General features: G+C 41.1%; 1 protein-coding gene across 1 annotated transcript in view; it reads left to right on the forward strand.

Moving 5' to 3' along the window:
• Nucleotides 1-7,924: 7,924 nt before the first annotated feature.
• The window catches only part of CWF19L2 (CWF19 like cell cycle control factor 2), a 150,293-nt gene continuing 143,237 nt past the window's right edge, over nt 7,925-14,980 (forward strand). Inside the window, exons 1-3 of the mRNA XM_078432699.2 lie at nt 7,925-8,158; nt 10,125-10,235; nt 14,295-14,417. Of these exons, the coding sequence (XP_078288825.2) occupies nt 7,940-8,158; nt 10,125-10,235; nt 14,295-14,417 (453 nt within the window). The 5' untranslated portion in view covers nt 7,925-7,939. The remainder of the gene's footprint in view (nt 8,159-10,124; nt 10,236-14,294; nt 14,418-14,980) is intronic.

The raw sequence follows: 14,980 nt of genomic DNA on the forward strand, positions 1-14,980 counted from the left end.
GGGACTTTTAAATCTGTGTGATCGACTGCAGCATATTGCTAGAAGACTCATGCCCTTTCCTTCAACTCTATCTTCTTCTGAAGATAGGCAGGAGTGAGATCTTCACGGTAGAGTGGCCGTATGATATATCATCCAAACTGGGACACTTCCAAAAGTCAGAAGCTATTAGTAACTTCACCAGGAAAACTGGGACATATGGTCAGACTACTCACAAGGTAAGTTTCAACTTTCAAGACCTGCAGAGTATTGGAGAAGTTGTAGAAACCTGAATCTGACACACACAAATACATGTATATTACTGTTTACGGTTGTTTTCACTAGATGAGGTGCCTGTATTTCATGGGCAATTTGAAGGTTTTGAAGGATAATTTGGACTGTGCCTGCCTTACCCAAGGGTGGTAGAATTTAACCCCTACAAAGAAACCACCCCTTATAGTTAGGTGAAGGATTTTTCAAACAAGTTCTCTTATCTAGCAGGTTAGCCAACTTGTAGAAAGATGTCTTTGAGAGACTCTGTATGAACTGATAGCTTTTGATTTTCCTGCAAGAATTAATACAAATTCCAAATAAATGAGGTTTGCAAAGAGTTTTTTTTTTTAAACTGAAATAGATTAATACACTTTTTGAAAATATAAATTCATCCCTTCCCTGAATTTGTTGACCTTCCCTGTCACACTTTGCTAGATGCTGGAGAGACAGCAGGAAACAAATTGGCAAAAAGAAAAATAAATCTCAAACAAAACCTCCCAAAACAAGTGGAGACAGTTACAGGTGGAGACAAGAGCTATGTTGGAAATAAAATAGAGGGTGTGATGGAGTAACCGGGGAGCAGTGTCAGGACAGGGGAATTCGAGTGTGGTCAGGGAAGGCTTCCTCGAGGAAGGGACATTGGATCTGAGATATCAATGACAAAAAGTTGCCAGTTACATGAGTCCCCGGAAGAGGCAACAGCAGGTGCAAAAGCCTGAACTCGTGCGCAGGGGTGGGAGGTGCAGAGGGAGAGAAGGGATAGGGGCACCGCAGCTCCCACGCCCTGCGCATCTCCGTCTGTCACTCAGAGACCAGATTTCCATCTCTGTCGTCCCTTGAGCACTGGCGTTGTTTAGTGCGGATCGGGACCCAATAATGTCTGCATTGGGCAGGCGGCAGGCCTCACCTTTAGGTGAACCAGCCCAGCTAAGCACACTGCTGGACCTCCTGTGCAAAGACCTATTTCTTGGAGATGTAAAGAAGACAAAGAAGGAGGCCCCAGGCGGGAGATAATCTCATAACTGAGGCATGTTTCCTCAAGGCGATGGCAACTCCTTTCACATCCAGGCTTGAGAAGACCTTCCACTTCTGTAGATTTTTCAAGAAGCCCAGGAGTAGAATCAAGCATCTGTGTGCTATTCAAAGAGGCAGCATTTTCCCAAAGTGGCTACATTAGAAAAAAGGATCATTCTAATTGGCTCCTAGCTACTTTGTTACCTTTGTGTCCGCAGTTCACCTCCCTCCCCCTGCCAAGGTGTCATTTCTCTTGTGCTTCTGTACATTTCATTACATTGTGCTCTCTGCCCTGAAGTCGCCCTCTCCCCCCATGCCCTGTCCTCTGTTCTTAAAGGTGTGTCAAGATTCAGTTTAGGATTATTGCCTATGGGAAGCCTTTTCAGAAACCTCAACGCTGACCTCAGATCATCCCTCTCCCGTCCCCACCACCTACAGTCATGATCACCTAGGGGTTCCTCCAGCAGAGCAACCACATGCCTTGAAATTCTCCTGACAGAAACAACAAGAAAATACATGTGTATTTACGGTAGGCATTGTTGTGGGCACTGAAAAAAGAGTAGACTAAAATCTCTGCTCTAATAGAATTTATTTTTGATGGGGGAAAACAGGCCATAAGTGGATGAATAAATTCCTATAATTGGATACTATGCTGCTGTGAAAAAGAATCAGGAAGAGATATGTAGCTTGCTATATGGCCTCTAGGATGTATAACTTGTCTAGTAAAATTCTGGACTTGGTGGGTTGGATCACTTCTGTGTAATGTCACTGAACCTGTTTCTCTAGCTCCCGTGTTTTCAATAAACTAGTTAGATCTAGAAGTTGGATTGAATTCACGGGTTTGTTTGTTTGTTGGCAAAAATGCCTTGTCAGCAATGTGCTTCCTAGCGGGGAGGGACATAGCGGGAGAATTTATATCAATATTCCTTACAGTGGAAAATATATCATTGCAGTTTTGTATAATAGCAAAACATATTTGGAAAGAGAAGGAAACATTGGTAAGCAAGGAAACTTGCAGTATAAAATTAATCCATATTGGTGATAATGAAGTTTATAAATGCTGAGAAAGAAGTTTTTGAAGCCAAAGAGGTATAATATAAGGGAAACACAAAAACATCCTACAAATAACTTGTTAAGATTTAGAAAACTCAAGCCTGTGTATGGAGGTGTGTTTAGAGATGATAGGGAAAGGATGTCCAGAAGGCATTTTGATTTCGATGGAAATGAGAGGGTTGGGCTAATAGATGATCCAGATGAGGATGTACAAATAGATATTATTTTTACATAATTATGAAGATATAAATGTTTAATTATATCATGTGAGAGCAGTGAGATAACTGTTAAGAGAGCTAGAATACATACCAAGGATTATCAAATCAATGAGGGAAACCTTGCCCAAGACAGTGAAAGTAATTAACAGGTGAAAAAAGAAACAATAAAATAAATAGAACAAAATAAAATTTAAGAGAAACATAAAACAAGGAAGGCCAATATCTGGTTTATCAGTCATTACACCAAATTTGAGTGAACTGATTTCTCCCAAAAGACAGGGTTTAAAAAAAATCAACATCCAGTTACATATAGAATAAAAGAAATATGTCTATAAAACATGGCCTGCCCACCCCCCAAGTGTTGAAAAAATAAAGATATAGGCAAGGAAGCTATACCAGGAAAGTACACAGAAACAAAGCTAGCAGTGGTAATACTAATATCCATTCAAGGTGAGGAACATTAAATATGCTTTAAACAGAGCAATTAAATAGAGTAATTAGAGACATTATGTGGTTTTTTTTCAAGATTTTATTTAAATTCAAGTTAACGTATAGTGTTGTATCGGTTTCAGGAGTAGAATTTAGTGATTCTTCACTTACATACAACACCCAGTGCCCATCCCAACAGGTGCCCTTCTTAATGCCCATCCCCTATCCAGCCCATCCCCCACCCTCCTCCCTCCATTAACCGTCAGTTTGTTCTCTATCATTGAGTCTCTTGTGGTTTGTTTCCCTCACTGTTTTTATATATTTTATTTCCCCTTCCCTTCCCTTATGTTCATTTGTTTTGTTTCTTAAGTTCCACTTATGAGTGAAATCATATGGTATTTGCCTTCTCTGACTTATTTTGCTTAGCATAATATACTCTAGCTCCATCCACATCATTGCACATGGGAAGATTTCATTCCTTTTGATGGCTGATGTTCCATTGTGCATATATATCATATCCTCTTTATCCATTCATCAGTTGATAGACATGTGGGCTCTTGAGGCACTATCAACAAGAGACATTATGTGTTAATAAAAGGTACAACCCAACAAGAGAGCATAAACTGAAAAAAAAATGATTGTGGAATCTCAGCAGAGGTGTCATAGTTTTTGAATCCCTTGAAATCTCCGAACACGAATATAGACAACAACTAGGAAAGCAACACTTCAACCCAAATAGGCAAGAAAATATCCCAACAATGGAGAATTTGAGTGGGTTAGGCCAAATCATCTACAACTTCAAGAGCTACGAGGAAGCGCAGGTGTATGGGAGCAAAGGGAGGAGGGATAGAGGGCACTTCTGGGTGTCCCAAGAACCATGACCCGGAGATCAGCAACAAGTGCTCACTTCAACATGAGGGCATCCAACGCCGAGTGAAGGAATAGTTTAACCTAGGAAGGGCTTTACATACTCCCATCTGTAAGTGAGTAGACAGAGGCTGAAGTAAGAGCTGAGCTGAGGTGGCCTGGGTGCTCAAGGCTCTCAGAAACACCCAGAAAACAGAGAGCCAAGATGTAGGAGAAGCTTCTGATAATAGAACACACTGATCAGGGCAAGAACTCTTCTGGTAAAGGAGACAGAAGGGTCAGATAAGACTGTAAGAGGTGCCAGAGAATGGAAATATAAAAACCTGAGGGAAAGCTGGTGAAGATGTAGAAACTACATTTTTCATGTCATGGAAACAGTGATAAAAGGCCGTGAAATTAGTAATCCTGGCCCCACACATCCTCCTTCTAAAATTCCTAGATAACCCATCTCCCAGATAAGATATTGTAAAGGGGAAAAAATAGAATGATGGGACTATCCTATTCACAGAGAATGATATATTGGAGAAATAGAGCTATACAACAGAAGAAAATAGTAATTCGTTGTTTTAAACAAAGCTGTAGGAAATTAAAGAAAAACAGAAGCTATAAAAAGAATGCTCAGAAAAATTTGGAGAAAATCAGAAATCAAAGAAAACATTTCAGAAAGAGGTACCTGGAAAGTATAAGGAAAGCAGAGGAAGAAGAAAAGTGAAAAAAAATCAAACAGAAATGAAGGGAATAAAAGTTTTTGGAAGTGATAGTTATAGATGAGAGTCAAGGAAGAGTCAAAAGGAATCCAAAGAGAAAAGTCAAAGCAATGGCACAAAACAAACAAGAGTCCAAGGACCTATGGAGAGGGGAGAAGCCTGACTTAAGTTTGGTCAAGTCAGCTTAGCGGGTAGATTGTGCAGATTGGTGAGGGGGAACAAACAGTCCAGCTAATCATTTATTATTTTTTAAAAAGAGAATTTGGAGAGAAGTTGCAGTCTTATTTGTAAATAAGGATGTCACGAGCAAGTCTCATCTAAATCACATGGGAAGGATGGTTCTTTACAGCAAGCCATTTCCTGGCACACAAATGGGTAGGTGGATTCCTACTCCTGACCTCTAAAACGACAGCTGTGTCCAGGAGCACAGGGCTCAGGTAAACCTCCAAATGGTCAAAGTGAAGATCTGGGCATTAGATACGATCATCAACATTGGGGGATTGCTGTTTCTAGGTCCTCTTAATGGACAGAGCTGGGGAGACAGGTGATATAGATACACAGAAATGTTTGTATTTCTTTTTTTTTTTAAATTTTTTTTTTTCAACGTTTTTTATTTATTTTTGGGACAGAGAGAGACATAGCATGAACGGGGGAAGGGCAGAGAGAGAGGGAGACACAGAATCAGAAACAGGCTCCAGGCTCTGAGCCATCAGCCCAGAGCCTGACGCGGGGCTCGAACTCATGGACCGTGAGATCGTGACCTGGCTGAAGTCGGACGCTTAACCGACTGCGCCACCCAGGCGCCCCAGAAATGTTTGTATTTCTATATTTACCTATAAATACTAACAACACGAATGCTTACAGATACCTCCAAATCCAATTCAACACCACAGTGTCCATTAGAGTTTGCTTCATTTCCATACACAGTAAAACCTTGGTTTGTGAGCCTAACTCGTTCTGGAAACATGCTTGTAATCCAAAGCTCTTGTATATTAAAGCGAATTTCCCCATAAGAAATAATGAAAACTCAGATGATTTGTTCCACAACCCAAAAATATCCATATAAAAATGATTACAATATTGTAATATAATACAAAAAATAAAGAAAATGGAAAATATAAAGAAAAATAAACAAATTAATCTGAACTTGCCTTTGAAAACCTCATGGCTGGTGTGAGGGAGACAAGAGTGTAGGACGACTTTCACTATCACCAACGGAATCACTGCTGTCTATTGGCTCAATGGAATCTTTTTCTTTTAGTGCAACTTTAACAAGGAATCAATAACCTAGAATGAAGCAATGCATTCCTAAGCTTACTCTTGTATGGAAAAACAAAGGACTGTCCATAGGTGCTTTTCTTTTTACTTAAAAATTTTTTCTTTAAAATGGTTATTTATTTTTGAGAGAGAGAGAGAGAGAGACAGAGCATGAGTGAGGGAGGGGCAGAGAGAGGGAGACACAGAATCTGAAGCAGGCTCCAGGCTCTGAGCTGTCAGCACAGAGTTCAACGTGGGGCTGGAACTCACGAACTGTGAGATCATGACATGACCTGAGCCCAAGTCGGACGCTTAGTTGACTGAGCCACCCAGGCACCCCCATAGGTGCTTTGAAGTGACAAAAAATACAATAGTGCCCGTGTGGACACCTTCCAACGTTCTGGAAAAAAATCACTGATTTCTGACAAACACTGTGGCCTGAGACCGAGCAATTGAGCATGGGAGATGATTGCCCATTCCTGCAGAGAGAGAGAGAGAGACAGTGAGAGAGTGAGAGAGAGAGAGAGAGAGAGAGAAAACCATTGGCTCAGTTGTGATCATGTGACATTTGGCATCACATACTATTCGTATTCCAAGACACTGCTAGTTTGTCACGTTAAAATTGATGAGCAGTGTTTGCTCATCTTGCAGAACACATTACTCACAATCCAAGGTTTTAATGTATTTTTAAAATTTGAGACAGAGAGAGTGTGAGTGGGGGAGAGGGGCAAAGGGAGAGAGAGAATCCAAAGCAGGTTTCACGCTCAACCCGGGGCCCCACCCAGGGCTCGATCTCACAACCCTGGTACCATGACCTGAGCTGAAATCAAGAACCGGTGGCTCAACTGACTGAGCCACCCAGGCACCCCTTCATTTCCATATTTGAAACTCCATTCGACAAGAGGGATAAAGCTAGTATATTAACGTCTTTGTGCAAGTATCCAAGATATAATGAGTATTTGTTGCCATCATGTTTCCCTTCCTGGCATGGAGGCCCTCTTCACCCCACTCGAGCCCTGACATCCTGTGCTAGGTATCCCACTCAGGTTCCAACAGTGTTAAGTAGGCCACCCTCCAACTCAGATGTACTCCCTCCTCACCTGCTTGGTTCCTGACACCCCGGTCTCAGCCGTCCCTCTGCCACAGCAGCACCCTTCTCAACCCTCTTGTGCTGGGAGCATTCCTTCCCATTGCCCCCTAAGTATACACACCTTGCTTAGCCCACCCAATGAATGACTTCCGGGCTGACATGTACGGGAAGGGAGTGAAAAGGAGAGGAATTGGAAAAGAAAGATGACCTAATAAACCCGATGCGAATCTGATTTCCTTTCTCTTAAAACGGAATCAATCTTCCTTCATTCTATTTGTTCTATAACACACACGAATTCCATTTTATTATCATTATTTTAGTTTATTTTATAGGTGAAATTGTTGCTTTTATTTAATGGAATATATGAACAATGAACAGGTGAACACGATTTAAAAACTATATAAACATATTCACTTAGGTCATAGAAGAAAACCTATTTTTTGTCCTCAGCAACCTTTTAGAGACTAATCTCCATGTGTTTGATTACTGATGCTACACTTATTTATATTTACAAAAAACAAAACAAAACAAAAACGCAATTGAATCGATCTTTCTGCCTGTATTCTCCAGATACTGTTTTCCCTTTAAAATCCCAATAGTTTTCCTATAATAGGTCTCATTGCTCGCTGTTTTGGGTTGATTTTCCCAAGTACACAGCACGTACTTTTAGTAAGTAGGTTTATGGCTTTTTTATTAAAAAGTTTTCTTGAATTGTAGCAAAGCACCGAAACTGCACAGCAACTGGTCTTTCCTGCCCCCTTTCAGGCCATCCCTCCTGCACAGGGAAATTCTTTGCCCACAAGGGCACTTTGGTGGGAAATTTCGAGATGTAGGGACTTCTATGGGCTTTTAACTCGTAGATTTTAAGAGGAAATCGAGGAGAATGCCGTCGGTGTCGTGCGAAGCGCGTAACAAACGCAGTGTGACATTTCTCCTGCTCGAGGAGATTCCAATTTGCGAAGGGAGCACAGGTCCTAACTTCATTCTGCAAAGTTGCCCCTGAAACCTGACAGCCGCGTCAGCACCTGAGCCTTAACTGACGCTCACACGCGCGCATGCTCCGTTGGTGTAGCAGCGCCCCTCCTTTTCCGCCAGGAGGAAGTCCCGTTTGTTTATTAAATTACGACAGTCGTAAACTGAGATTTCTGTGCCGGCTTCCTAGTTTTACGACGACAGCAACAATGGCGGCCACCAGTGGCAGGTTTGAAAGTGAGAGAAGTATTGAAGAACGTAAAGAACAGACCAGGATGGCCAGGGCCGAGGTGTTGCGCCAGGTATCTCCGTTTTGGGGGTTTTGGAGTCATTTAGAATTGGGAGTGGACGGTTCCTGGGAACTAGGCCTCTGGCTGTCTTCCTAACCCCCTCTCTTCTTTCGCCACCTCAATGTCTCACCTAATCTGGGTGAGGGTCTCCCTTTGGGATGCGCAAAAAGTCTTGGTTATCTCCCGCCTCGGAGATGCGTTGGCAGTCTCTAGTTGCGCATTCTCTTTTTAGGAAGACCTGTTTCTTTCCTGAGTTTACTTACTTTTGAATTTCTCCATTCTTGATATTTCCATCACTTGGCTACCAGGGGCAGCGCCCTTTTGGGGTACTCTGCCACTAATGACGGCTCTCCCAGCGCGTTTCACAGCCTTGGTCCTCGCCCCTCCTGTATCTGAAATAAAAATACCCGTTTTCAGAAATACATGTGAGGCACATTGCAACACTGTTTCACGCTCTTGTCTTACTATTGATATCAGTTGGAGGGTTATTGTAAATCCTTACTGATCAATGCAAAGATTGACAGGAGAGATTCGAAAAAGGTTAAGACACATTGTATTTCTAAGGTTGAGATGCATAGAGGTAACCTGTAAAGAATGGAGGAAGTAAACTGTATTATCTGACAAGATGTAAGAATGAAGGGGAAAAGTTGTGACTGGAGAGCAGCATGGGGTACAAGTGGGCGTTTTTGTTTTTGCTTAAGATGGAATACTTTTAAATGAATACCGATGAGAAAGAGCTGGTAGAGGGGAAAGGCATAATGACTATAGCCAGATGTCAAGGGGAAGAGTAGGCGATTAGTGTTGGACAGGTGAATGGTTGGTATTGTTCTCTGATTTCAGCATACTGTAACATACATGTATAATAAGTATTCTTCATCCTTGCTCTTTTGGTATCTCGGGCAGTTTTTGGAGGGAGTAGGATTTGTAAGCTAGGATAAATTTTATAGTAAAGGGGACTCTGGATGACTCAGTCGGTTAAGCGTCTGACTCTTGATTTTGGCTCAGGTCGTGATCTCACGGGTTCGTGAATTTGAGCCCCATGTCGGGCTCTGTGCTGGCAGTGTGGAGCCTGTTTGTGATTCTCTTTCCCTCTCTGTCTGTCTCTCCCCTGCTCATGCTCTCTTGCTCTCTCTCTCTCAAAATACATAAATAAACTTAAAAAAACTTTTTTGTAGTAGAGATACCCGTAGAGTTTGAGAAGGACAAAACCAGCTTTGGAATTTGGAGAGAGAATGAAAAGGCAAAAGCAACCTCCTAGGAAGAACTTATTTTACTTGACTAATTGTTGAAAGATGAATACACATTAGTAACACGATCATCTGTTTTTAGAAAGATGATTCTTCCTGAAGCATTTGAGGGCATGGGTAGAAGAATATGACATTGCAGATTGAAGGCATTGCCATTCTCCTAACAGTCACTGAAGTCCCAGGCAGTAGCAGTGGGATGGTGAAAGAAAAAGAGATTCAAGTCCTATTTAAGACAGGGAGCTTGGGCAGAGGGGGCGGTCTACTATAGATCCCAACATTCTGTCCCTGATTCATTAGAGACTGGTGATGTGATTAGTAATGTGGAAGGAGAGGGTTTAAAAAAAAAAAAAAATATATATATATATATATTTTTTAAATCTTTTTTATATATATATAAAATATAAAAGATATATATATAAAAAGTATATATACTTTTTTATAAAAAGTATATATACTTTTTTATAAAAAGTATATATATAAAAAGAATATATATATATTTATGTATATATAAATATATAAAAAGATTTAAAATCTTTTATATATACATATATATATATTTATGTATATATATGTATATATTTTGCCCCTATACTTTGGTAGAAGCAAATTCCTGTCAGGGACAGACGGTGATTTATGAGACTTTATATAAAAGTGGAAAATGACTTTGTTTTACTTTTTTTTGCGAAAAATAATTGGATCATTTGTTAATTTTTCTTTTTTCATTGTTTTAGGCTAAAGCAAATTTTGAAAAGGAAGAGAGGCGTAAAGAACTTAAACGACTTCGGGGTGAGGATACATGGATGCTACCTGATGTGAATGAGCGAATTGAACAGTTCTCACAGGTGAATACTAACAGGTTTACTTGATGTAACAAATCTGTCTTTTTTTTTTTGCTCTTATTCAAGTTAATATTGGAAAAGCAACTTTATTTTTTTTTATTTTTTATTTTTCAATATATGAAGTTTATTGTCAAATTGGTTTCCATACCACACCCAGTGCTCATCCCAAAAGGTGTCCTCCTCGATACCCATCACCCACCCTCCCCTCCCTCCCACCCCCCATCAACCCTCAGTTTGTTCTCAGTTTTTAACAGTCTCTTATGCTTTGGCCCCCTCCCTCTCTAACCACTTGTTTTCTTCCCCTCCCCCATGGTCTTCTGTTAAGTTTCTCAGGATCCACATAAGAGTGAAAACATACAGAATCTGTCCTTCTCTGTATTTCTGATTTCACTTAGCATAACACTCTCCAGTTCCATCCATGTTGCTACAAAGGGCCATATTTCATTCTTTCTCATTGCCACGTAGTATTCCATTGTGTATATAAACCACAATTTCTTTATCCATTCATCAGTTGATGGGCATTTAGGCTCTTTCCATAATTTGGCTATTGTTGAGAGTGCTGCTATAAACATTGGGGTACAAGTGCCCCTATGCATCAGGACTCCTGTATCCCTTGGGTAAATTCCTAGCAGTGCTATTGCTGGGTCATAGGGTAGGTCTATTTTTAATTTTCTGAGGAACCTCCACACTGTTTTCCAGAGTGGCTGCACCAGTTTGCATTCCCACCAACAGTGCAAGAGGGTTCCTGTTTCTCCACATCCTCTCCAGCATCTATAGTCTCCTGATTTGTTCATTTTGGCCACTCTGACTGGCGTGAGGTGATATCTGAGTGTGGTTTTGATTTGTATTTCCCTGATAAGGAGCGACGTTGAGCATCTTTTCATGTGCCTGTTGGCCATCCGGATGTCTTCTTTAGAGAAGTGTCTATGCATGTTTTCTGCCCATTTCTTCACTGGATTATTTGTTTTTTGGGTGTTGAGTTAGATAAGTTCTTCATAGATTTTGGTTACTAACCCTTTATCTGATATGTGTTGGCAAATACCTTCTCCCATTCCATTGGTTGCCTTTTAGTTTTGTTGGTTGTTTCCTTTGCTGTGCAGAAGCTTTTTATCTTCATGAGGTCCCAGTAATTCATTTTTGCTTTTAATTCCCTTGCCTTTGGGGATGTGTCAAGTAAGAGATTGCTACGGCTGAGGTCAGAGAGGTCTTTTCCTGCTTTCTCCTCTAGGGTTTTGATGGTTTCCTGTCTCACATTCAGGTCCTTTATCCATTTTGAGTTTATTTTTGTGAATGGTGTGAGAAAGTGGTCTAGTTTCAACCTTCTGCATGTTGCTGTCCAATTCTCCCAGCACCATTCATTAAAGAGACTGTCTTTTTTCCATTGGATGTTCTTTCCTGCTTTGTCAAAGATGAGTTGGCCATACGTTTGTGGGTCTAGTTCTGGGGTTTCTATTCTATTCCATTGGTCTATGTGTCTGTTTTTGTGCCAATACCATGCTGTCTTGATGATGACAGCTTTGTAGTAGAGGCTAAAGTCTGGGATTGTGATGCCTCCTGCTTTGGTCTTCTTCTTCAAAATTACTTTGGCTATTCAGGGCCTTTTGTGGTTCCATATGAATTTTAGGATTGTGGAAAAGCAACTTTATATACAGTTTTCACAAGTTACAGAATGAGTATTAGATAGTTGGCATTACTGACTGGTTTTATCTCCCTGGCAGAAATAATATATTTTAATATTTTTGGACATTATAACAGACAGATTTTGTTACTTGAGTTGATGGGTAGGAAGCTTAGCAAATTTCTGGCCCACTTATATCAAGCTTGTGGATCTAAAAAATTATACCCTTTAATATTTTTTTAAAATTTATTTAAGTTTATTTATTTTGAGAGAAAGATAGTGGGAGAGAGAGAAAACGTGTGAGCAGGAGAGGGCAGAGGGAGAGGCACAGAGAGAATCCCAAGCAGGCTCCATGCTTTCAGTGCAAAACCTGACATGGGGCTCAAACTCATGAGCTGTGAGATCATGACTAGAGCGGAAGTCAGATGCTTAGCTGACTGAGTCACCCAGGTGCTCCTACATTTTATATGGCCTAATAATCTTCTATAAATTCTTACAGGGCCATAGAATAAAATATACACACACACACACACACACACACACACACACACACACACACACACACACAGTTTGTGTATAAATGTATTTATTTGATTATATCTGTCAGATGACTCTACAAATAAATTAAAACTAAAACATCCCCCATATTTTCCTGATAAGGTATCTCAGCTCTGTGACTTATTTGTGGGGCATATATAATAGATGCCCACATCTAAATCTCAGAGGATTTTATTTCAATGTATTTGTTGTCTCATTTCATGAAAATATGGTTTTTAGAATACAGATTTGTTTTTCCTCAAAATACTTGTTTTATTTTTTTTAATTAATTTTTCCCCATGATCCATTTGCTCAAATTACTTCTGATGCTTTTATTTATTTATATATTTATTTATTTAATGAATATAATTTATTGTCAAATTGGCTAACATACAACACCCAGTGCTTATCCCAACAGGTGCCCTCCTCAATGCCCATCACCCACTTTCCCCGCTCCCCGACCCCCTTTACCCCTCAGTTTGTTCTCTGTATTTAAGAGTCTCTTGTGGTTTGCCTCTCTCCCTATTTGTAATGATTTTTCCCCCTTTTCTTCCCCCCATGGTCTTCTGTTCAATTTCTCAAGATCCACATATGAGTGAAAACATATGATATCTGTCCTTCTCTGACTGACTTGTTTCACTCAGCATAATACCTTCCAGTTCAATCCACTTTGCTGCAAATAGTATGATTTCATTCTTTCTTATTGCCAAATAGTATTCCATTGAATATATAAACCACATTTTCTTTATCCATTTGTCAGTTGATGGACATTTAGGCTCTTTCCATAATTTAGCTACTGTTGAAAGTGCTGCTATAAACATTGGGGTACAAGTGCCCCTATGCATCAGCACTCCTGTATCCCTTGGGGAAATTCCTAGCAGTGCTACTGCTGGGTCGTAGGGTAGTTCTATTTTTAATTTTTTGAGGAACCTCCACACTGTTTTCCAGAGTGGCTGCACCAGTTTGCATTCCCACCAACAGTGCAAGGGGGTTCCTGTTTCTCCACATCCTCTCCAGCACCTGTTGTTTCCTGAGTTGTTCCTCTTAGCCACTCTGACCGGTGTGAGGCTTTGATTTGTATTTCTCCCCTTGGAGAGAAAGTCTCCCCTTGGTGGTGGTGGGGAGAAAAATAGTGACACCCAGTCTCTCCTCCTGTGACTGAGTGTCCCAAACCACTCTGTTCCAGCCGTCCTCACTGTGCTGCGGATGCAAACAAGGCGGTTTGTCCTGCTCCACCGACTCCCATGCCTGGGGCTTGGCTGGGACTCAAACTTCCGCTCCGTGCGCCTGGGTACTGGGGAAGCACCGCTCCACGCCGCCAGATATGTGGTCCCCGACTGGCGGGCACAACAGGCTTCGTCCTCTCCTGCAGCACTCCAGGGAGGGGATTGCTTTCTCCTACTGCAGACTGCATCCCTGACCTAGCCACTGAGCCTGGGGCTGGCTCTCTCCTTCCCAGTCACATGATCTGGACACCTGACCCCAGTCCGGAGCAAGCCCCACAGTTAGAGATTGGCTCTTTCTCCATCCTGGTTTGAGGTTTTTCTCTTGTCCAGATAAAGTCCTATGCTTCCCCAGCTGCACTTTCTCTTCCCTTTGTCTCTCTGCAGAAGGGGATCCCTCCCCTCCTTTCCTTTTATCTCTCCCAGTTCAGAATCACGTACTTACGGCCCGTCAGGGTGTCCCTGTGGGTCCCTGGAAGCGACTGTCTCTTTTCCTCCCGGACTCTCAGAATTCACAGTCCTTTAGCTTCAACGCTGCTTTGTTTGATAGACGAGGGAACTTGGGATCCCCCTACTTCTCCGCCGTGTTGGCCCCTCCTCTACTGGGTGATTTTTCAAAATGCTTGTTTTAAAGTAAGATAAAACTAAATTCCTTTCTCACCTCTTTAAAATGATTATTTACAGGAACACTCTGTGAAGAAAAAGAAGAAAAAAGACAAGCACTCAAAAAAAGTAAAGAAAGAGAAGAAAAAAAAGAGTAAGAAACAGAAGTATGAAAAAAGCAAGGAGTCAACTGATAGTTCATCGGTAAGTATGTATTAAAGCCAGCCAAAGTAGCTGCTTGAGAAAATTGTATTTGAAGGAATGATGTTTAGGAACTTAAAATATATGAGAACTTAAAAAACATGACTAGTTAGGGTATGAAAACGCCTGGGAAACTTCGACTTGGAGATGTCCAGGAAATACTGGAAACATGAATCTTAGGTTACAGAGAAAGGTAGGAGGATGGAGTTAGAAATTGGGAGTCATTGCTCTGTGAAGCCATGAGAATAGATGAATTGTCCAGGGACACTGAAGAAAAAGGGGGGCACAACACTGAAGAGCCAGGCAGGAGTAAAGGCTGTTCAGTAGAAGTAGCTGGAAATTGGAAGGAGCTGCAGGGAAAGAGCAGTTGTGTACACATAAGAGAAAAGAGTTTTAAGACATTTGTGAGTCTGCTACTCTTGTTTGTTTTTTTTAGTAGAAATTAACAATTCTTTAAAATAGGACATGGTAGTATATTTATCTTCATGGTCAATAGGATGTGGCCCCACTGTGTCTCTAGCCAGTTCTGGGATGAGAGGACTCACAGAGGAAGGGAAAGCCTCTCA

This window comes from Panthera onca, chromosome D1, assembly GCF_046562875.1.
Source record: "Panthera onca isolate mPanOnc1 chromosome D1, mPanOnc1 haplotype 2, whole genome shotgun sequence".
Lineage (NCBI taxonomy): Eukaryota > Metazoa > Chordata > Mammalia > Carnivora > Felidae > Panthera > Panthera onca.